Source organism: Chelmon rostratus, chromosome 10, assembly GCF_017976325.1.
Source record: "Chelmon rostratus isolate fCheRos1 chromosome 10, fCheRos1.pri, whole genome shotgun sequence".
Lineage (NCBI taxonomy): Eukaryota > Metazoa > Chordata > Actinopteri > Chaetodontiformes > Chaetodontidae > Chelmon > Chelmon rostratus.
This window is the reverse complement of record NC_055667.1, coordinates 3,776,835-3,798,443: the sequence shown is the minus strand read 5'-3', so window position 1 is coordinate 3,798,443 and position 21,609 is coordinate 3,776,835. Positions and strand designations below refer to the sequence as shown.

The 21,609-nt window shown below is 43.1% G+C and overlaps 1 protein-coding gene across 3 annotated transcripts; it reads left to right on the top strand.

Annotated features, from left to right (window-relative positions):
* Positions 1-1,875: 1,875 nt before the first annotated feature.
* Positions 1,876-20,566, top strand: si:rp71-17i16.5 (phosphatidylinositol 4,5-bisphosphate 3-kinase catalytic subunit gamma isoform). Of its 3 annotated transcripts, none has more exons than XM_041945046.1 (14): positions 1,876-1,895; positions 7,459-7,513; positions 9,544-9,651; positions 10,477-11,663; positions 12,237-12,888; positions 13,195-13,260; positions 14,311-14,530; positions 15,173-15,267; positions 16,533-16,676; positions 16,799-16,889; positions 17,224-17,354; positions 17,772-17,883; positions 18,127-18,284; positions 19,148-20,566. In XM_041945046.1, the coding sequence occupies exons 3-14, from the start codon at positions 9,574-9,576 to the stop codon at positions 19,403-19,405; spliced, it is 3,192 nt and encodes a 1,063-aa protein (XP_041800980.1). In that variant the 5' UTR covers positions 1,876-1,895; positions 7,459-7,513; positions 9,544-9,573; the 3' UTR covers positions 19,406-20,566. The 3 variants fall into 3 exon arrangements, with proteins under 3 accessions (XP_041800980.1, XP_041800979.1, XP_041800978.1); XM_041945045.1 differs by having other exon boundaries at positions 1,879-1,895; positions 9,410-9,651; XM_041945044.1 differs by lacking the exons at positions 1,876-1,895; positions 7,459-7,513 and having other exon boundaries at positions 8,296-9,651.
* The last annotated feature ends 1,043 nt before the right edge of the window (positions 20,567-21,609 follow it).

Sequence of the window (21,609 nt, the reverse complement as noted above, 5' to 3'; positions counted from 1 at the left end):
CGCGCTAGGTGAAAGCTGCACTTCTTATCTTTGTGCCCAAATATCTCTAACCTGACGTGAAAAATGATTTGTTACACAGGCCCATATGATGATCTTCTTTGGCTACTGTTTGGAAAAGGGCTCTTTCAAAGAATACTTGGCAGGTGATTGGATGAACCCTCTGTCTATTACTGTCCATAATGAGATACGATGTAGTAGGAGAGGCTTGTTGTTAGAAAACGATTCTGTTTTTGTGCTTTGTTTGGATGGAGCCAATACACTGGTGATTCTAGACTTCTTTAAAAGTGCATACATCTTTGGGCCATGTCTTGTCTGTGAGTACATCTAGTACATCCACTCAATTTTCCTTCCACCTCCTCCATTACATCCATCAGACTCCACCTTTTCTCCACTCTTTTTCCTGCCACTCTAGTCAGAACTCCTCTGATCGCGCCACCCGTCCACTGTTCCCTGCTTTGATCCACACCATCTCCTCTTTCTGCGTTGACCTCCTCCACCCCTCTCAGTCATCGTTCCCCTGTGGCTCACAGTACGAGTTCAGCTTCCATCCGACTTATGTCACCACCCTCACTGAGTGCCTGCCTGACGGCTGACTGACAGCGTCAGCTGATGCTCTGCCCGACTCAAGATTTTCCACAAGCGCTCCTCCTCCAGTTGGGTGAGAGTGTGGAAGGGTGAAGTGCTGTCGGTTTGCAGACGAAGAACAAAGACCAAGAGGAAATCCCTTGTCTTCTTTTCCTCATGTCCTTTGTCTTCCTTCTTTTCCTTCTCTTTACACCTTCCCCTCTTCTACCTCCTTCTATTCCTGGACAACCCCTGGGGGAGCAGCTGCACCTCCTAGACAAACATACCCTATATAAGGCTGGAGGTATGCCATCACTCCTCCCTCTACAGCCCTCTATCCCTCCATCCTGACCCCTCCTTCGCTCCTCCTATGGCTCTCTCTGCCCTTCTTCAGCCCCTTTCCTCACTGTCCCTTCTAGTGGCCCGCTCTCCTCAATGTCCAACACACATCACTCCTTAATGTCCTTTCCCCCCTGTGCAGTGTTTGCCCTTACACTGTAATAAATGATTCTGTGGTCATGTAGGTTTTAACTGATGAATTTGGTAAAGTATATTCAATATTAATGTGTCCTTGATTTTGTCGTGATTATTTAAGTAAAATTCAAATAAAAATGTCTTGAATAAAACCAGCGTATTTTGGATTAATTAAATATAAGCTTTCTGTTCATGCAATTCTAAACGGAGAGAAAATTGAATAAATCCAACTTAATTGAACCTGTCAATTTTTAATTGAAAAGCACTTCCTGTTAACCGCGCTTTTTGAATTTGGCAGGCAAAACATGCAGATGGGCAGTTACCCTCCTCCACTTTACTCATCTATGTAATCTGGTTAACTGTGGTAAGTAAACTTATTTTGTCTGTACTGGGATGGTGAAGTCAATACATGTCTATGGTGCATGCTGAATTATAATACAACATGAGCAGAGCATAGCACACAGAGAGAGAGAAACTCAGCAGCAGAAAGCCGGCTTCTGTTAGCTAACTATGTTAACTATGTTAATATAGGCTAGTATTGTGATAGTGTTTCGCTTCCAAAATGGAAACGTTCGTATTGCTGATAAAAGCACAAGCTTTTACTTTGAAAGATGTCGGTTATTATTCCGATATGGTGTTGCCCATGTTGCGTTAGTGTTATTCATATGTCCTCGGCATGTACTTATTAAATCCTGCCGATAATCATGTTGGGGTTTGTGTTGCGATCAGACACTTTTCCATATCGAGAAATGATCAGGATTATCGCGCTAAGTATATCGAGCTTTTATTTCCAAACTCTACTTGCTGCACTTCCGTTAACTTAACTTCCGCGTTGTGTTGGACCGTTTACCACGCAGGTAACGTTATCACTTATCTCTGTTCTTTCGCTGTTTTGTCATCACGTTAAGTTACCTCGAAAACGCATTAAGTCAGTGTTACGTTTTAGGGCTTCAATTTTATTGAGGTTTACTGTTACTCTTAATTCATAATCTCCCGCCAGCCGCGAAAAGTCGAATCAGGTCGGCGAGCTAACATCACGGTTGCGTCAATAAAATTCTTCTGACAATATGTGAGGAGCAATGTGGTACCATTCGTTTTATGTCCAGCATATGCAGGGTTGATAGTTTAAAAGTTTAGCGAACTTCGTGTGGTGTGTGTGTGTGTGTGTGTGTGTGGTGGGGGTGGGGTAGGGGGCGTGTCAGGACATGCTGCTGTGATCTGTTTGTTTGTTCTACCTTTGCATAAAACTCAGTAAACATTTAGTCAATCGCTTATTATATGATAGTAATTATGTGTTCAAGTGTACAACAATTAGGTTTTGCAATTCATTTAAAATATGAAATATTGAAATAAAGTTAAATTAACAAGGTTTGTTTTTGGAGTAACTCTCACATCTAGAATGTAGGCTATAATTGTTTAAAATTTAATTTCTTGCTAGACTGGATGTCATCAGTGTACATATATGTTGACAATAAAGAGATGCAAATATTGATATACCAACCAGCCCTACAATACACCATATGCATGTGATTTCATTATTACTCAATTACATGGTACTTGTATGTAGAATTTAATTATGTTTTATTAATACTTTTTACTAATTTAGACATTTCTCTTTTTGATATATACTCAATATTTTTGTTTAGGTTTTAATTATTGCCTTTTTGTATTTTAATTAAATCTACTCATATTAAATGGTTAACTCCAAAGGGTCTCATTTAATTAAAATTTACTCAATTACAAATCTGATAATATTTAATTAATAATATTGCGTGCAATCTGTTGCCTCAAATTTATTGAGTAAATATGGTATATCTTTCTTTACAGTGTACCCCCCCCCCCCCCCCCCCCCCCCCACACACACACACACACACACACCTTTGCACAGGGGTACGTATTTTGACTACATACTATAACAATCAGTGACATAAATAGATAAAGCAGTTTATTTCACAAAATAATTTCTCGGTCACATTAATGTTATAAACATTAGGCTTTAATAATGGCGAGGCACTAACACCTCTCCGGCCTCTGGGTCGGCAGAGTCAGCTTAGGAGCAATGACCTAACATATGTTCAGTCTCTTGTTTTACCTGTTTGCTAACTTATCAAACTTTCTTACCTCAGCTCAGTCAAGCTCCTCTTCTCAGAAGCTCACTCAGTCGCAGATTTGCAGCATTGGCACATGAAGATGAGTTTGGTAAAGCCTCCTGCTTGGCCAGTGCTAGATTTATGTCAAACTACCCTCATAAATAACTGTGGTGTCTAGCAGTTCATAGCAGGATTGAAACTGAACCCACATCATGTGTACCGAGTCACTTGTTGTCCAATAACAATTCACATCCTCAAGAAAAAAATGCTGTTGAGTTGCACTGAGGGAAAAATATTTAACAGTGTTTTTTCTCCCAAAACATTTCCGATTAATGATGATTTAATGACAAAAGAAAGGTGACTCGATTTCTGGATCCAACCGTCAGTGAGAGAATGAAGTCTGAAATTTGAAGAAAAAATTAAATCAATTACATTTTCCATAGATTTTCTTTTAGATGGCCACACAAGAATGCTCATAGATCGAGGCTCGTTCCCTCAGACATGATATCTAATGATATAATTACCCCCAGCAGCATGTTATGTCGCAACAGCATATTCTACAGGTGCGTAAAGGCGCGTTGTGGAGCACTCCAGATGCGCAGTGGCTCCCCCACACATCTGCGGTGCGTGGGGGCGGGGGCGGCGCTGTCAGGTCAGGTTATAAGTCGGCAGAAATCCTGGAAGATGTTGACCTGTCACAACTGCAAGAGGTGAGACCAGCACAGGCTCCGAACAACATGTCAACGACACTCGTGGCTGCACGCAACCTGACCCCGCAGTGCGACCGGTTCAGCGCGGAGAACCGCACTGACTCCGCCGCCTGCCTCTTTCTGTCTGTGCTGCCAAATGGACAGACAGTCCCGGCGCTGACATGGATGTTTGTGTCGCTGACTCTTTTCTCTCTTCTGGTTAACGGGCTTACCCTGTTCGGACTCGGACGGTCCGAGGACCTCTCCTGGGAGCCGCGCGTCGCTTTCTTTAAGAATCTGATTTTGAGCGACCTCATACAGACTCTCACCTTCGCCCCGGCGGTCATTCACTCACTAGTCCAACGCCGGACGATGGCGTTTAGCGTGTGGTGCTACGTCCAGTACTTCGTGGGGACGACCAGCATTTTCTCCAGCCTCCTCACCATCACGTGCATGGCTCTGGAGCGCTACTTGTACGTGTGCCACGCCATCCACTACATGGTCGTCCTCACTCAGGTGCGTCTGCGGCTTGCCCTGACCCTGATTTGGGTCTACTCCCTCTCCATCAGCACCGTCAACATGGCGTTGCTTCACACGGGAAGAGAGCAAAAGGACGAGCAGGTCATCAGAGGGCTGCTGTGCGAGCCGGACACAGTGGAACAACACATGGGTTTCCCCCGCGCCCCGGCCGTCTTTCGCAAAGTCACTGGCTCCACCACTCTGCTGCTGTGCCTGCTGGTCTACGCCTTCTCCTACCTGAGGATGTACCAGCACGCGCGCAACGCGATGATCCCGTTCAACGCGGTCAACACGGCAGCGCGCAAGACTGTGCTGTTCTACTGCGGGATGCTGTTCCTGCAGCTGCTGCCGCTGCTGCTCAAAGTCGCCTCGGACGCGCTGTGGGAGGTTGAGAGGACCGTGGCCAGACCGCTCCCCACGGCGGCCGTGCTCCACATGTCTCTGCTGACACTGCTTTTAGTGCCACCGTGCATCAACCCGCTGGTGTACGGCCTGAGGAACGTGGAGATGAGGCAGGCGCTGCTCAGACCGTTCCGGTGGTGGATGGAGTGGAGGATGGAGTGGAGGATGGAGTGGAGGATGGCGCCTTTGCGCGCAGAGGAGAGGACAGGGACTGGAAACGTGCGTCAGAAAGGAGCTCGGGGCTGCGAAGGCTGAGCTCAGTAGTGGCCAATGAGGTGTTTTACAGACAAAGGGATGTATTTATATAGCACATTTTATAAGGCAAGGAGCTTTACATTATGACGTTTTTAAAAAGAATGCACAGTGATACAAGTACACTGTCAAATGATCCATGAAATTTACAGTGAAGTGCTGTAAAGTCATGACATCAAAAAAAGTGTTCATTTAAAAAACAGTGAAGCAGTGTTTATTTCACAGTGTTCTGTAAAATACTGAACCAAACACAACTGTTAAGAGTATATTTAATCATGTTTCTGTGTAGTTTAAATCCAGAAAAGATGGAATGCAAAAAGCAATACAATGCAGTTACAATTACAACATGACAGTGTTAAAATTATGTTTTTTTCAGGAAGATGTTTTTGTTCTATACAGATTGAAAGGCAAACTACACGGAAATATATTAAAATTGTTCATATGAAGGGTTTAAAAACAGTTGATGTGTGTGTTAAGCATGGAGTATTTCCGATGTGTCTATGTGCACACACACAGAAGTAAGAGCTCTCATTGGTCAGAACACGAGCATCAGCCACAGTGCTTCAATACAACGACAGAAAACGTAGAAAGAATTGTGTGTATGGCCAGAGGCCAACAGCTGATTGTGCTGGCTGTGATACATTTAGGAAGCATATGATTTGGCACATTTTGATTCGCATTATTCACTTGTGTGGCAAGTCCGCCTTACTTGAAGAAAATATGACAGACAATATGACTTCTGCTGCACTGGTGCAGCAGAAGTGCCCTGTTGGATGTCCCTGTGGGGCAAGGAAATGTGTTAATGTGCTCTATGCGATGCCCTTTCAGTGGAGAAAATGTGATGCAGTGCCACCCAGGTTTGCCGACACTCTGTAATGGAACAGTTCCATCACAAATATCCCTCTTTTCCCTCAGTTTCTTGGCTACGTTTCTTGTCTGTGCCTCTACTGTCACAAGTGAATACAAAGGCCAAAACTTAAAATTAAATGAAATTATAATTAAACTAGATACATCAAATAAGATCAAATAAAAAAAAAAAATACAAATAAACAAATGATCATAGACCAAATAAGGTGGGTCCACCATATTCAGATTGTGATTCAAATACTTGTTTTATGACTGAAAGCCGTGACATGTGGTTGAATGTGCCTCGGAAAGCTGTAGAATATGGTCCTCATTCTTAAAGTTGTGCTCAACCAAATTACCACAACCTAAAAAAACATGCAGGAAATGTCATTTAGGCTGGGACAAAACAATGTTCTGAATATGCACAGCAAAAACTACTGTTACTGCACAAACTGTTGCAATCTGCATCCCATGAAAGCCATGAAGTGGACATTTTTATTGTCATTCCACCTGTTTTGATGTACAGTCTGTCATCCACCAAGGCATGAGCAGCTGTAATCAGAAAGAAATGTGAAGAGTTAAGGCCTGTTCAGTTATAGTGTCTGTTTACAGTGACATTTTTCATCATGTAGCCTAATGCTGCAGTGTTTTCAATCAATGCTGTAAAAAGCCTTAAGACGGCTTGTGTATGCTGCCTTAGATGATACTGTTTATCATATTTTGTGTGTTTTGAATTGTTGTCTCTTAAATGTGAAATATATAATGTTTTAAAATAGGCAGTTATCATTAACTATTAACAGGGAAACCCATAACAAATGTATTTTATTTTTATGTATTTTTCTGCCTATATTTCCCTATACCTCAGCCCTGCACCCTTTGTGGCTTTGAACACAGCTATTTTAGTCTCCTCAGTACTCAGCAACAGAGGGTGGGACAGATTTATGGAAGTGCCACCATGACCCCTGAAACTGCTTAATCAAAGTGCAATTTAAAGATGTAGGCCTGTTTAAACAATGTTCAATTCAATGGCACTGTTCCCTTTGTGTTAATTACAGAGCTAGAACTGGAAAGTCACTCGCCTAGCTTAGCATAAAGACTGGGGAACAGGGTAAACAACTAGCCTGTCTCTAACTAATTAACATATCATATCTCATTTGTTCAATCTGTACATAAACAGACATGTAAAAACAACTTGTGCTGTGACAGTGCAGTCTCTAAAACCTTTTGTTTAGTCTCTTTGTTCAGTGACACAGCTGTTGATGTTACGCCTGCTCAGGATTTATGCCAGAGCTGTCACTCAAACAAAAGCCAGATTAATCCAAACACACAGAGGTGACTTTCGTATACACGCTGTTATATACAGCAAACTTCAAGTGCTTAATGTGCAGGAGATTTTTATGATGTCTGTCTGTATTCAATGTGGCAGTTTTAAACATTTAAAATGCCTCTGTTGAGCTGTTTTATTGTTTGTTCTGTATTTTATACTGTACATATGGTGGGTCCATATGATGTAGATGAATGTTAAAAGAATTTCGAACATTAAGGAAATAAACATTTCCTCTTTCTCGCTCAGAGTTAGATGAATGGATTGACACCACTCTCATGTCTTTTCTGTCTGATAGCCAACTAACTCAAGACTGGAACAGGTGGAGGCAGTTCGTCTGGCTCTATCCAAAGGTAACAAAATCCATTCACCAGCTCCTCTAAAGCTCGCTTATTTACATGGTGCATCTTGTTTGTTTGTCATTCTGGAGCAAATGTGTTGCCCACCGAGAAGCAGAAGAAATCAAGATCATGTTAACATTCAAGCTGGAGGACAGAACAGTGAACCCTACAGTATGAACACCACTGTATATACTTTACCTCCACCTTAAAAATAAAAATGAGCTAGTAAGATGGGACACAGTGGATAGGAATCCAAATGTCTTATGCAAGTGTCAATGTTTGAACTCAAAGGGACCATTTCCCACAGTAAACATCAATGTTGTCATTAATGTTAGTTTAGACCTGATCTAGATCTGAAAACACACACACACACACACACACACACACACACACACACACACACACACACACACACATCGCAATCCAATATGTCTTTAGCCTTCAACTGAATTTGACACATGTAATCAAAAACAAACTTCAAGTTGGTGGTTTCGGGCGATTCTGTATAGATGCAAGAGATCTGTACAGTTATATGTGTAATGGTCTCCTCTCCAGGACTGTGTGGATACAGTCATCTGTGGATTAAGTGATTCGTTGTAAAAGTGTTGGTTGTACAGACCGTGAGTCGCTCATCGACAGAGAGTGATGCACAGTCAGCCACTGTGTTCCAAAAGTAATTTACAAGACTCATGTACAAGCCTTGTTTTTTTTTGTCAAATTGCATGCTGTGTACTCCCACCCACCTCAGGGACCTTACGTTTTTCTTTGGTCATTGGCCATTACAGAAATACCCACAGGTGAAAGGCAGGTGTACAGAAATAGGCCAGTACAAGGTCTGTTTTTACAGCAGAATAATTCAAAGGAGAACTACAGTACTTCCTCTTCTCAGCTATACTTCTATGACATGTTGCACAGTATAAAACCTCCAGTAACACTGCCTCTCCTACAGTAACCACCCTTGCGATGCATTATCTGCTCACAGCAACTAAGGCATGATTAAACTTCCTCACAGTTAGGCACTACAGTTAAGATCAGGGAAACGTGGTCTCAGTTAAAATGTTCAAAATTGAACCATGACGTGATGCATGAAACACAATGTGTTCACTTAACCAACATTTAAAACCAAGCTCTTTCCATAACCTTTTCTTAAGTGCTTGATATTGTTAATGGTGGAGCTTGCATGTACAGAGAGCTTGGTGGTTATGCCACAGCCCTATAATTACATCAGCGAAAGAAGAAAGAATAAAGTTTTGTGCATTCATAAGCACCACTTGAAAATGCCCACTAACACGGTATGGCTGTTCTGCTCAGAAAAATATCACTAATTGCACCTTCTATTAAAAGATACTGTAGGTGAATTTAAGGTACACCCACATTCCATTGTGCAGCGACTTCACGGAATAGCAAGCCAAACAGCCCAAACAGGTTTAGTGTGTTGTGACTGCTGGTCACAAATGTTGGGGAATGGGAAACACATTTCATTGCGTAAAGTACCATTTATCCAGGCCAATTGTGAAGCATCACCTGCAAAAATGCCAGAAGAGGTAACTGTAATTTGTCATCTCAGTGTAAAAAGGGAAGAAGGAAGTCAGCTCCTTAACAATGTCAGTAAATTCTAGTTAGTATTTGCGCCTACACCTGTGTTTGAGAACTGTGGTATAAAGGAATGAGGAAGCTGAGCAGTTAAAAAAAAAGGGAACATACAGTTTTACACAGTCAAACAGGTACAGAGTCACGCACAGTCGTCCTCAGGATCTTAAAGCATCACCTGCTGGGAGACGAGTTCTCTTGAGTTTTCTTAATGATTTGCTTTGCGAGCGCACTACATCTGGAGTGCCACGTTAACCGCCTGTGGGTCATACTGCAGAAATAGATAAATAACCAAGTTCAGGTTTTGCTCTCCCGAAGTATCGATGGATCCAGCATTGCTCCTGAATCAACCTGCCGCTCCACAGTGTCTGTCTGGGATGCTGGCTCACAGCTGCGATGAGGACAACGTGAAGTTTATCTGTGAGTTTAAGCCTTGGCCTGGTCCTCCGCAGGCGTCTGGTGATGAGGATTACAATGTCCATATGGACTGTGAGCCAGTGTCAGTCATCCTCCCTGCACAGTGCAGCGTCTACCAGCTGCGGATACGCATCTGCATGCAGGTAGGCAAGCTCCCACTGGATGGTCTGCCGTTCAGAAGATGGTTTAAAGTCTGCTTTTTTAAATTCTCTTTCTGAGGGTTTTATGTATTCTTATGTACACATTTACAGCTGGTAGTACATTCTAGAGCATTTTGTAGATAAAGGCTTTGCAACTTGAAAATCTACTAAATCACATACAGAATATTGACATTTTGTTCAGGTGGTGCTAGTGATGGCGGTGTTGGTGGTGGAAATGGAGAAGACAAGTTAGTGAGTGGAGTGGCTCTAAGAGTGGCAATGTCCACCACTTTGGTCCAAATGTCACCACAACTAACAGAGTTTTCTTGAGATGTGGTCCAGATATTCATAGTTCCCACTGGTTGAATCCTAATGACTGAGGTGCCTGCATGAGGTTGACATTTGCGTTTCTTGTGAAATGTCTCTAGCTATTGAATGGGTTTGGTTGATACTAGCATGTCCCCCTCAGGATGAACTGTATTTTTTATTCAATGAGTGAAAAGTTTCTTTTGTTGAATGAACTCTAGTTTCTCACTAAACACCTGCAAAACTAAAGACATTCCCATCAGGCTCAGCTGTAGGTTTAACAATCTACATGTTAGCAAAGTGACACAACATTAAACTAAGATGGTGAACATCTAAACCTGCTAGACATCAGGAATGTCAGCATTGTCACTGTAAGCATGTTTGCATGCTGACAGTAAAGTTAATCCTAAATATTTCACCTCACAGAGCATCTAGTATTGCTGCAGACTTTTAGTCTAGTTTGAATGTGTGATCTAGCTGCAACCATCAACATTTATCAAACATTCGTCTCTATACCTTCAGGCCCAGGAACAAAACTGCCATCCAGACCCGCTAGCAATACTGGATCCGGAGAAATACACTCTGCTATATGCCAGGGGGGAAGAATGGCATGAGGCCTACGATGACTGTCAGGTCATCAGGACGTTAGACATTCCATGGTCAGGTGACGACACAGGGCATCCATTGGCACGTATAGTGGCAAAACCACTGGTGGCGGTTGATTCAGAGGAGAAGAAGAAACAGCAGCAGTGTCTGGCTTATCTGATTGGACATGACCTGGAGAAAGAAGCGTCAGACAGACTCGGTGAGCTCACATTCACCCGCAGAAAACTGGCGTCTCCGAGAAGACAAGAGCTAAGGAAACGGGATGACCTGTTGTATGCCACGGAGCCTTGGATAACATGTGCCCCTATTCCAAACGACCTACAGGACCAGCTAAACAGAAAGCTCCCCGTCACCCTCCACTACATGAGCAAGATCAGCTTCAGCATACATGTTGGATTCAGTACAAGGCCGGCTGTGCTTCTTCAGGTTTTCAGAAGGGTGATGGCAGACCAGGGGCTTGAGTATGACACTTCTGATGATGTGGTTTTGAAAGTCTGCGGGAGGGAGGAGTTTTTGTCTGGAGACTACCCCCTCAGTGATTTCCTTTGGGTTCGACAGTTCCTGAAAACCAATCAAGACCTCCACCTTTCTGTCGTCCCCGTGTCACTGCTTGCCAATGAGACTGTCAAGTTTGAGGACTGGCCGCTTGTTGATGCCTCCAGTGGCCAGGTCACCTGCCACGAAGATCTCTGCCTTGAAGGGAAGGACTTGAACGATATCTTCATGATATCCTTGTGGGACTGCAACAGAAGACTCAGAGTCAAATTACTTGGCTTTGACATCCCAAAACTTCCAAACAAATGCCCTGAGTCTGTCTACGTAAAAGCCTCTATACTCTATGGTAACAAGGTGCTGTCTTCAGTGTCCTCCCTTCCCAAGGCTTTTGCAGATGAGGTCCTATGGAATGAGTGGCTGGACTTCGAAGTTCTCCTCAGGGATCTGCCTCGTGGAGCAAAGCTAGGTTTCACAATCAATGCATGCGGTGGTGACATCTCCCCAATCACCAAAGACCAAAAGTCGCCATCGTCTGCAGCCAATAAAGACCCGCAGAAAGGGAAGGGGAGGGTGCTCTACTTTGTCAATCTTCTCCTCATCGATCACAGGTCAGATTTTTAAAATCAGTTGCAACTTTGTGATGTATTCATCAGTGTACTCTCAGTGCTGAAATGTCAAAAATGGGTATCGCTGTAACATGAAATGTCACCAAAGCTGACTCAAGAGAAATTTGTAGGTTGAATTTCCTAATGTATCTATTTCTACATGTTGATGTTCTGACCCCCAGTACTCATTGGTTGGACCACAACCATCATCAAACCGTTATTTTGATCTGAACCACAAACCTGTAAAGTTTCGTTACTGAATCTTACACATTGTGATGCTATCATGTTGCTATCTGTTCACAGACGTATTAACATCATAGTCATTCATAGCAGGAAAAAGAGTGCTGCAGCCTCCTAATGCTTGGGTGCATTTTGCACAGCGGAAGAGATGGGACTCGTGCATCTTAAACAAAAAATCTGTGCGGTGCTCAGAAGCTGAGATAGCACACGTGCTTCAAACTTTGTAACACTATGAAGTGAAACAACACAGAATTGCATATCATCGGCTAATACTGGTCACTGGGACAGACAGTAGCTTGTCTGTGGATAATTGCCATTACTCGTTTGTTCCTGCAGGTCCATCCTCAGCCAGGGCCCCTACACCCTACACATGTGGTCCTACCCTGACTCGGACGAAGAGGCCATCACCTACCAGGCAGACAAGCTGTCCTCTGCTACCAACCCAGACATAGCTGACTCCATGGCGATCAGCTTCCTTCTGGACCGCTACAGCTTCCCTGTGGTTCTCCCAAATAGCTGTAGCCCCTCTGAATGCTCAGACAGTCTCACCTCCAGCCCCAACCTGACCAAATCTAGTGCACTCTCCTCCTCATCCTCCTCACCTCCTTCCACCTCACCCAGCACAGATTCTTTGTCTCTGAGTGTGAAACCTGTCCATGGTCCGTCGACTGACAATGTAGTTCTCAGATCCCCATCGCCGAACATCAGCACCAGGGGGCCTTGCCTGAAAAGGTTCCGGGAAGAGAGCGTCCGCTACGCCTCAAATCTGCCCCATTACCTGCGCAATATTGATTGGATGAACCGCAGAGTGGTTGAGGATGTCCACTGGCTGCTGGGAAACTGGGATCCTGGGGAACTGGATATAACAGTGGCCCTGGAGCTGTTAAGCATGGATTTTGCTGATGTGACGGTCAGGAGACTAGCAGTTCAGAGGCTGGAGGGTCTGAGTAATGATGATGTATTGAAGTATCTGCTGCAGCTGGTGCAGGTATGTGTCTATAACGCAACAGACACAGCGAAACTTGTGCTGTTGATCTGAAAAAACAAAACAAAACAAAATACACACGTGTGTGTGAGGAACTGTGAAAATAATCAAATATGTAAACATACTTTTCTACTGCAATCCAGTGCAAAAACACCTGTTGCCTTAGTACAGTTTTAAGTTAGTGTAATTTAACTGTACTAACTTCTAGATGAGTTATTAGGCCTACAGATTTATAGCATTACAGCATTAACATCTAAATTAGACTGTTGACATTAACAAACAGTTTTTCCACCCTGTTTATTCAAACAGACCCTCAAAGTGGAACCTTACCACGACAGTTTTCTTGCTCGGTACCTGATCCAAAGAGCTCTGCGGGTGAGTCACGCAGCGTCCTGACATTCAGTGTACACAACACATCATACCATGTTAGGATTAGAATATATGTAAGTATATATGCTAGTGGTACATAATTTTGCCATTTTGTTGCAAACTGATACATGGAAAAAAAATAGATTCAATTTTCTGGTTTATGTACTAATCACCTGTGGTTTACACAGGTCGGATTACCCTCAGAGTGGAGTGTTTGTTTAGTATTTTTCCATCTGTCAGCTAGAGTTTTAATAGATAGCTGGAGCAGTTTCTTTTCTTTTTGATGGATGTGATGTGATTGTGGGTAAATTCCAAACCAGACCTTAGCTCTGAAGCCAATCAAGAGGATCCAGTTTTGTCTTAATGCTGGACAGGACACTAACCTCAGTCTCGGCCTGTCGATGAATCTTGTTTTTTCTTTTGGAAGGTTTAGTGGATATGCCGCTGCCACCGTTGGAGTCCATTATTGTCTTGTTGATGATAGTAGCGACCAAGAAAGACCTCCAACTCAGATAAATACTCCACTGTGAGGGCAATCTGTTCTGCCAAAGCCGCAGGAGATTAGCACAAAAAAGTCATTTATATTTTCTGTTTGGATTAGTGGAATTCGCTGTCTGAAATGTGTGGGCTAGTCTTGCCGCCTGCAGCTGGAAACAGGGTAGTGCCATGTTCAATCTCACCTAGGTTGTTTGTTCTTGTTATACTCACACACTTTGAAAGACCAGTGCTAATGGGCGAATGCAAACACACAACTAACTAACTAGGTGGTGTAACTTCACCTCTCAGTGAGGGTCAGGCTTTGCAGCTTCATCACTCAGTGCCAGACTTTCGTGTTTATAGGGCGGGCCCAGCTTTGAACAAAAATACAGGACCTCAGTGAACCTGCATTTGCAGTACAGCCGGGCTCACATTATAACCATGGTCTCATCAGACGGAACCTCCTTTTGACTGAATCTTTCGCCTGCACGTCTTTTCTTGTGTAAAAGTCAGGATCAATCAGGATCTGCCTTTGCCTGTGTTGTCTCTGACTCACTCACCTCACTTCCTTCACTGCAGAGCAAGAGAATTGGCCACTTCTTCTTCTGGTATGTCCGCAGTGAGGTGGCAGGGTGTCCGTACTTCCGCCAGCGCATGGCTGTCATTCTTGAAGCCTACCTGCTGGGCTGTGGTCAGGCCATGCTCGACAGCTTCACCTGGCAGGTCCAGGCTGTGGAGGCCCTGCAGGAGGTTGCTATAATGATTAAAAACCTCTACCGTGAAAACCTTTCTCCTACAGGTGGGATACACCTAAAGACATAAAGATATCTTAACACAGAATGATAGAATAAAGCGTTTTGTTTTCAGTGTTACTTATCTGTTTGGCTCTTTTTGTGTTGTGGTTACCCTCCCACAGCCAGGGTTTATGTTGTATTTGGCAGGTGGCAGATGCTAATTTAATTTCCAGAGCCTCTTTCATGAAATTCATGTAATTGTTAATGAGTGATGGGAAAGCATCGACTTTCTAGAAAAAAACTTTCAATACAGTTTCAATACAAAAATATGTTTTTGTTTCGAATAAACAAGTCAAAGCTTGAAGTCTAGACAAACTGACTCTTCTCGCCGTCAGTGGATGGCTGAAAGGAGGTGACCTTAATATACACAAAGAAATCCAATGTGGCTGCTTGTGTTTCTTTATGTATATTAAGTGGTGCTGCACACCTGGTGCTCATCAGTCAGCGATGAACAGAAGAATGGGTTAGTCAGTGAGTCATGAGTTCATTTTGGGGCATTGATTGTTTTTCCTTTTTATAGGCTTTTCATGTTAAAGAGTTTTTTTGTTCTTTCTTGGGTCCCCCTATCCTGGAAGAAGCCACCTGGTGCATCATGGAAATAATTTGCCCCATTGTGTCTTTGTGTGTCTGTGTTGCTGTTGTTTTAGTTCCCCTTAAGCTTCAGGAGCTTCTCATGAACTGCAATCTACCAAATGAATTCCTGCTGCCCTTTGACCCCCGCATCAAAGCTGGAAGGATCCTGGTAAGCTTTGCTAATGTGCAGTGTGTGTGAGAGAGAGCAAACTGTAAGTGTGTTGAATAGGAAATGTAATATAAATGAATATATGAAGCGCAACACTGACATATAATCACCATGTGAAGTTTATTTGGCCATCATGTTAGCAAAGAGTGACTTACTGATGCATGGAGTAGACGTGGAGACACATTAACATTCATCAGTTTTTGCCCACTGGATGAATGTAATTCCAATATTCACTGTTTTTTTTTAGCTCTTTAGCCTCACTTTGCTCTCCTCTTCTATCCATCTCCATTTCTTCCTCCTGCTCAGTCTTCAGCATTTTATTTTAGTTGAAACTGCAAATACAATATCTGCACTTTAAAAATTTAACAGTGAGTGATATAAGACTGACCAACCTAGTCATGACTGAAGTATGCCCAGTCAAGGATGCAGACTGATGTATTTAGATTGGATGTTAGAGGAAAGGCACTTCTAAATAAATGTATTTGCTAATTCAATACAAATAATCAAACTTAAAGCACTATACTGTAGTTTTAAGGCTAGTCCCATCAGATCTTTATCGAAGCTATTCTTCATAACCTGTGCATGATTGAAAACTCAAATGTAACATCACACCTTTTAAAACTGTGAATCACACTTAGAGATGAACTGAACTTCACTGAAAAAAAAGTTGAGGAACAATAGCACCAGCTCTGTTGTAACAAGGACTTTATATCTTTCTAAAATCCAGTTCATTCATTCATGACTTAGTTTGAGTTAAAGGTCACACAGAGGAGCTGGGACTTCACCTCCAGGTGCAGCAGCAACTTTCAGCCACTCTTGTGGCCATTCAGGTGATGGTATCCATGATGGTTTTTCTCTCTGCTTCTTGCCTGTCTTGCGTCGGACAGCTTGGGGACATGGTGGTGACTGCCCCTGGGTAGTTTACAGTGTAGTGTATCAGAGCTTTTTGCTGCAAACAGCTGCCTGCGAGAGCTGTTTCACGTTAACCTTTTAAAACGTGACACGAAAGGTCAGCTGATCTGCTTCCTCAGCGCTGTGTGGGTGTGGCATGGGACATCATCTTTTCCCAATGAAGCCCCGCCCACTTCAAACCACTGAGACCAGCACAGAGAAAAACACAGAAATTACCACAACTGGCAGAAAATGTTGTGTTCAAGACCTCGTCATTGAAGCTTCGCTGCAGTTGACTGAGAAAACATGTCTTCAGGGGCTTTAAGATTCAGTTACACAAACAAATCACTCCTCTTTGTACCCCTCTTGACCAGCTCGACAAATGCAAGGTGATGGCCTCTAAGAAGAAGCCACTGTGGCTGGAGTTCTCGCCCATGCCGTCGCCCACTTCTGCTACACCTGTTGGGATAATCTTCAAACAGGGGGACGACCTCAGACAGGACATGCTGGTCATTCAGGTCAAGGAGGGTTTTCTTACTTAATTACTCATCTTTCTGACAAAAGCATGTTATTTTTCTTTACGTTGAACGTATTTCTCCTTTGGATAAAGTGACGCCTGACTCTGTATCTTCCTGTTTAGACTCTGGTGGTGATGGACTCTATCTGGCAGGAGAAATCTCTGGACCTTAACCTCGTTCCATATGGCTGCATCTCCACAGGACAGAACATAGGTATCAGCATCAGCTATCATAGCAGTTATCTTATTAATGGTTAGTTTTTCTAGATGCTACTGGTAGTTTGTGTTGTTTCTCCAGGTGGGTTTTGGCGGGCTGCTGGTGAAAGCCACCCCTGATTGGTGGAGTGCCCTTGATATGTGTGCTTCATTTGTTAGTCACTACAGGATGGCAAAGGATGTTGGAACATAATTAGGGGATAAAAAGGAGCTCAGTAGGCAAGAATAAGCATGCATAATGTACAAGCACTATAAAACACGCACCCAGGATACAACCAAGATGTCGTAGTGATACAAAAATAAATAAAGAATTAAAGCGTTCTCCTCAACAGGTATGATTGAGATTGTGAGGAATGCAGCAACCATCGCTGCAGTCCAGGGCAGCCATTATGGAACCACTGGGGCCTTCAGAAACGATGCTCTGTTTGAGTGGCTCAAGTCCAAATGTCCACTGCAGGAGATTGTGAGTAATATGGCAAAGTCAGACAAGATTCAAGCCCAGCCTTCATTAAAGATTTGGACCCAAATTAACTTCTAATATTAGATCGCAAAAAAAAGGCTCCATCCAGGCCTTCTTATTTAAGGTGGAGGTGCTGTCTGGGTCACATCAGTCTGGAGGAGGTGGTGATGCCTTCAAACACTGAGAAAGTGTTTTTGACTGTGCTCACACAATGAAAAACATTCAATCTTTTCCAGATTGTCTGAACCAAAAGTCTGCAAACCACTTATTTATTCCTTTATTTCAAATTCATTAATTCTAAAAAATATTATGCATGCATGTACAGAACTGTGGTGTAGATATGAGCTGCATTAGAACACTTCATGCTGTAAAATTCTACCAATTATGTTACTGGACTGCTGTAATGTGATCTGACTACAGCACTACAAGACTGTGGAGACATTTGTGAAGTCCTGTGCTGGTTACTGTGTGGCCACCTATGTGCTGGGTATAGGAGATCGACACAATGACAACATCATGATCACAGACCAAGGTATGCACCGCGTGTTCTTATCATATCACACTGGCTGTTACCTAAACTTAGTCCAGTAAACCTGTCTGCATTTGTGCACATGTAAACAATCTAATCTAGTCTGTCAGTTCGTGAGTATGACAGATCATTTATATCTCAGACACTGAGAGACGGAATGATGGAAAAGATGAATGAATGAACGAAACACTGAAACCAGATGAGTTGATTAACCAAACTTGCTTTTGTGTGTCCTGGGCCTCTCAGGGAACCTGTTTCACATTGACTTTGGTCACATCCTGGGCAACAGGAAGCACTTCCTGGGCGTGAGCAGGGAGCGTGTACCGTTCGTCCTCACGCCTGACTTCCTGTATGTCATGGGCAGGGTCAAAGGGCGCAACAGCCTCTACTTTCAGAGGTTCAGGGTGAGAAGACCTGATTATGTGTGTATTGATAGAAATGTGTTTATTTGTGTGTGTAAAAGGTAATTTTACTCAATATTTAAGTAATTACACTAAAGTTATACTTTTATTTAACAGAGAAGACTGGAGTTGTATTATATTTTCATACTGTTAACAAATCCGATGAAAAAACTGTGAGAAAAACTTTGGCAGCAGTTTATTTCTCGGCGTCACTGGGCAAAAATTGCATAATAGCCTTTCAGCATGTTGTACTTGACCTGGTCTGAGAGAGAACTGGACTTCTGCACCTCCTCTTGGCTCTGTTGTTTAGAAACTTTGGCCCATGACAGGAGACTGTGGTAATTTCAGACTCCACCCTCCAGCTCCACCATCCTTAGTTACTGTTGCTAAGCCTGTAAAGTTTTCTATTCTCACACTGCACATATATGCTGACAATGGTGGCAGATTTACCATCGAAATTTGTAATATTTTTCGAAACACTCTGTGTTCGATGAACTCACAGAAATAAACAAAAGCCGGCTTCTCATTTCCAGCTGACGACCGTGGATTTAGTCAGCTAAAGTGATGATTGCTCTCCACCCTTCCTGAGATACAGAGCATCGCTCTTGTTAGAGACTGTGCACACCACATCAACATGTAGAGAAATGCAAAGCTTGACAGGCCTGCTGGTGCCTAGTTACAGTCACTAAGCTATGACTGGACAGTTACTGTTCAATGGACAAATTAATCCACTGTGCATATGTGTGTGTAAATGTACTGCAGAGATATTTGTAAGATATTATTTCTCATATTACATTATTGTTTCTCTTTCCGTCTTGTCTTTGTCCTCCTTTCCATCTCTTGTCTTTCCCACCTGCCCACATCAGGACACGTGCACCCAAGCATACCTCTCCCTGCGCTCGCACTCTCGTCTGCTGGTCACTCTTTTCTCCATCATGCTGCTCACGGGCATCCCAGAGCTGAGTGCTGCAGAGGACATGCGCTACCTGCGGGAGGCGCTGCAGGAGGAACAGGGCGAAGCAGAGGCCAAGGAGCATTTCCTCCAGCAGATCTCTGAGTGTGAAAACCTGGGCTGGACCGTGCAGGCCAACTTTTGGATCCACATGATGGCAAACAACAAGTAGACTGTTAATGATTAGGGAGGTGTGGAAATGTTCACATATGTCTAACACTGATTGTTTGTTTTCATTGTTTAGTCTTATTTTTGTGCATTACTATATTCATGTGTTCATATATATAAATATCGTATATATATATATAACACTCCACTCAGATGCAACTCCTGCACCATCTCTATCAACAGTGGTGTAAGCAGTAGTAGACTGCTTGTTTGACTTAACAGCACTCATCCACCCACAGTCAGCTGAATGTGGGAGGTGTCCTTTTCATATTAATGTTGCAGTTTCTTGTCATATAAACAATAAACTAATTTGAGATGAGTTGTTCCCAGCTGGGAAGTGAAGAAAATCAGGTGGATGCAGCTGGCGGATGTGACAAAAAGTGGCAGTGAATCAGACAGTTTTCAGCGGCCTGTTCAGTCTATTCACAAAATCACTTCGATCAGATCGCAAAATAAAATGGTATTTTGTAGTCTAGTTTGTCGAACTTTGTCTCAGTCGCCATCAACTGTTGTTTAAATTATGGATCATAGTTTAGTAAAATGCTTTATATTGTGGTAACCTTCATGCTAATAATTTACATAGAAATGTCCTGTGAAATCCCTGTCCACCTCAAATTCATTCACACCCTGAAACAAACAAAAAAACAAGACAAAAACATCCAGAGTGAAAATATTCTCATGCTTACATACATGGGTTCAGTATTCAGTTCACAGTCCAAAGTACTGACAGTCTTCAAGTCACAAGTTTCTTTCATTGACATAATTCAACAATCATTAATTGCTGTAAAAAAAAAAAAAAGTTTCTGTCACTTAACAATAATTGAATAGTGGTATGGATCTATATTGTGGGTAATGTAGGTGTCAGGCTCTGACAAGGAAGAAAACTGCATGGAATAAAGAGGGAGTGGGAGTCATGGGAGTGCAATGCTGAACCGGTGAAGTGCTCTTTTAAGGGCAGAAACACAGCAAGCCTGGCAGAGCTGCTGGCTCTCACTCATTTCTTAGCAAAGCAGAAAATCCCTTGTGAGGAGCACAATAGGCAGAAAGAGCGCAGGGTGGCATTCAATGAATGAGCGGACCTCATGTGGATTTTAGGTGTTTGACTGGAAAGAGTTGTTCAGGTGAGCTTCATGGGCATGAATGTGAATAAATTTTAGTTAATTGATTTGTTCAATCATTGCAACCTTTTTGATCATCTCGCATTGACCTCCCAGAATTGAAAGATATTTGCAGAGGCACACATCACATGGCAAATATCACACAACATCAAAGTACTTGAGCATATATTCATATACTACAGTGTATAACCTCACCTGATGAGATAAAAGTCTCATTTTCTCCCATCGTCTGTAACGTATGAAGTGGTTTGCGTCCACGAGTCATTTTGCTCATCATGACGAGCGCTGCAGTGAAAGGTGACATGGAAAAGTCTGACTTCATTTGTGTTCATGCCCTCAAAAGTAATGATGGGTCATCTTTAACATTTTCTTATCCTGAACCGTAATGGTCCCAGAACAACTCTCATTGTGATGCAATTAAGGTCACAGGGGGAGGGGGGGCTCACACACACATGCTGCACATACATGCACACACAGTATTGGAGCAGAAGCAGGACAGCGTATGGGGAGAAATGCAGGCAAAGGAGGGGGCAGGGGTTTTAGGTTGAGTACAGGGGGTATAAGGGTGGGGTTGGTATGGGCTTCAGGGCGGAGGAAGGGGGCACAGGAGACAGCGCCCCACACTGTGTCTGAGGCAGCCAGACAGACAGCATCCCTGCCACATGGCCCGGGACCACATGGATCGCCGCTCACTGTCATTTTGTTCATCATCTTCTGTCTCCCCAGTCGTCCGCTCTCTGTCTTTCTGCACTCTGGATGTGTTTTTCCTTGTCTAACTGAGTTCGTTTATCCATCCCTCGTCAAAAGCATCATCACTGTTTGTCCTCTTTCATTTTCCACAACCCTTTGCTTCACTCTCTCTCAGTCTTTGTCCTATACCTTGTGTCAACCTCAGGTCAGCATGTGCTTTAGCTCATAAGACCTAAAGTCACGGACATGGACATGAAAGACCTTGCCTTGGTCCTCTACAGCTTGCTGCACATGGTAAGTCCATCCATCAGACCCACTTGTGTGTTTTGTTTGTGTTTAGCATTGCCTTTTATGAACAGCTGAGAGCTTTTTGCCAAGGTCCTATGGACTAAGCACTATC

Bases quoted from the DNA above. Each gene is read 5' to 3' on its own strand.
- si:rp71-17i16.5 (XM_041945045.1), top strand. From the start codon at position 9,415: ATGGATCCAGCATTGCTCCTGAATCAACCTGCCGCTCCACAGTGTCTG. The intron at 9,652-10,476 runs GTAGGCAAGCTC...CTATACCTTCAG, and splicing joins GGATACGCATCTGCATGCAG to GCCCAGGAACAAAACTGCCA. The intron at 18,285-19,147 runs GTGAGAAGACCT...TGCCCACATCAG, and splicing joins TCTACTTTCAGAGGTTCAGG to GACACGTGCACCCAAGCATA.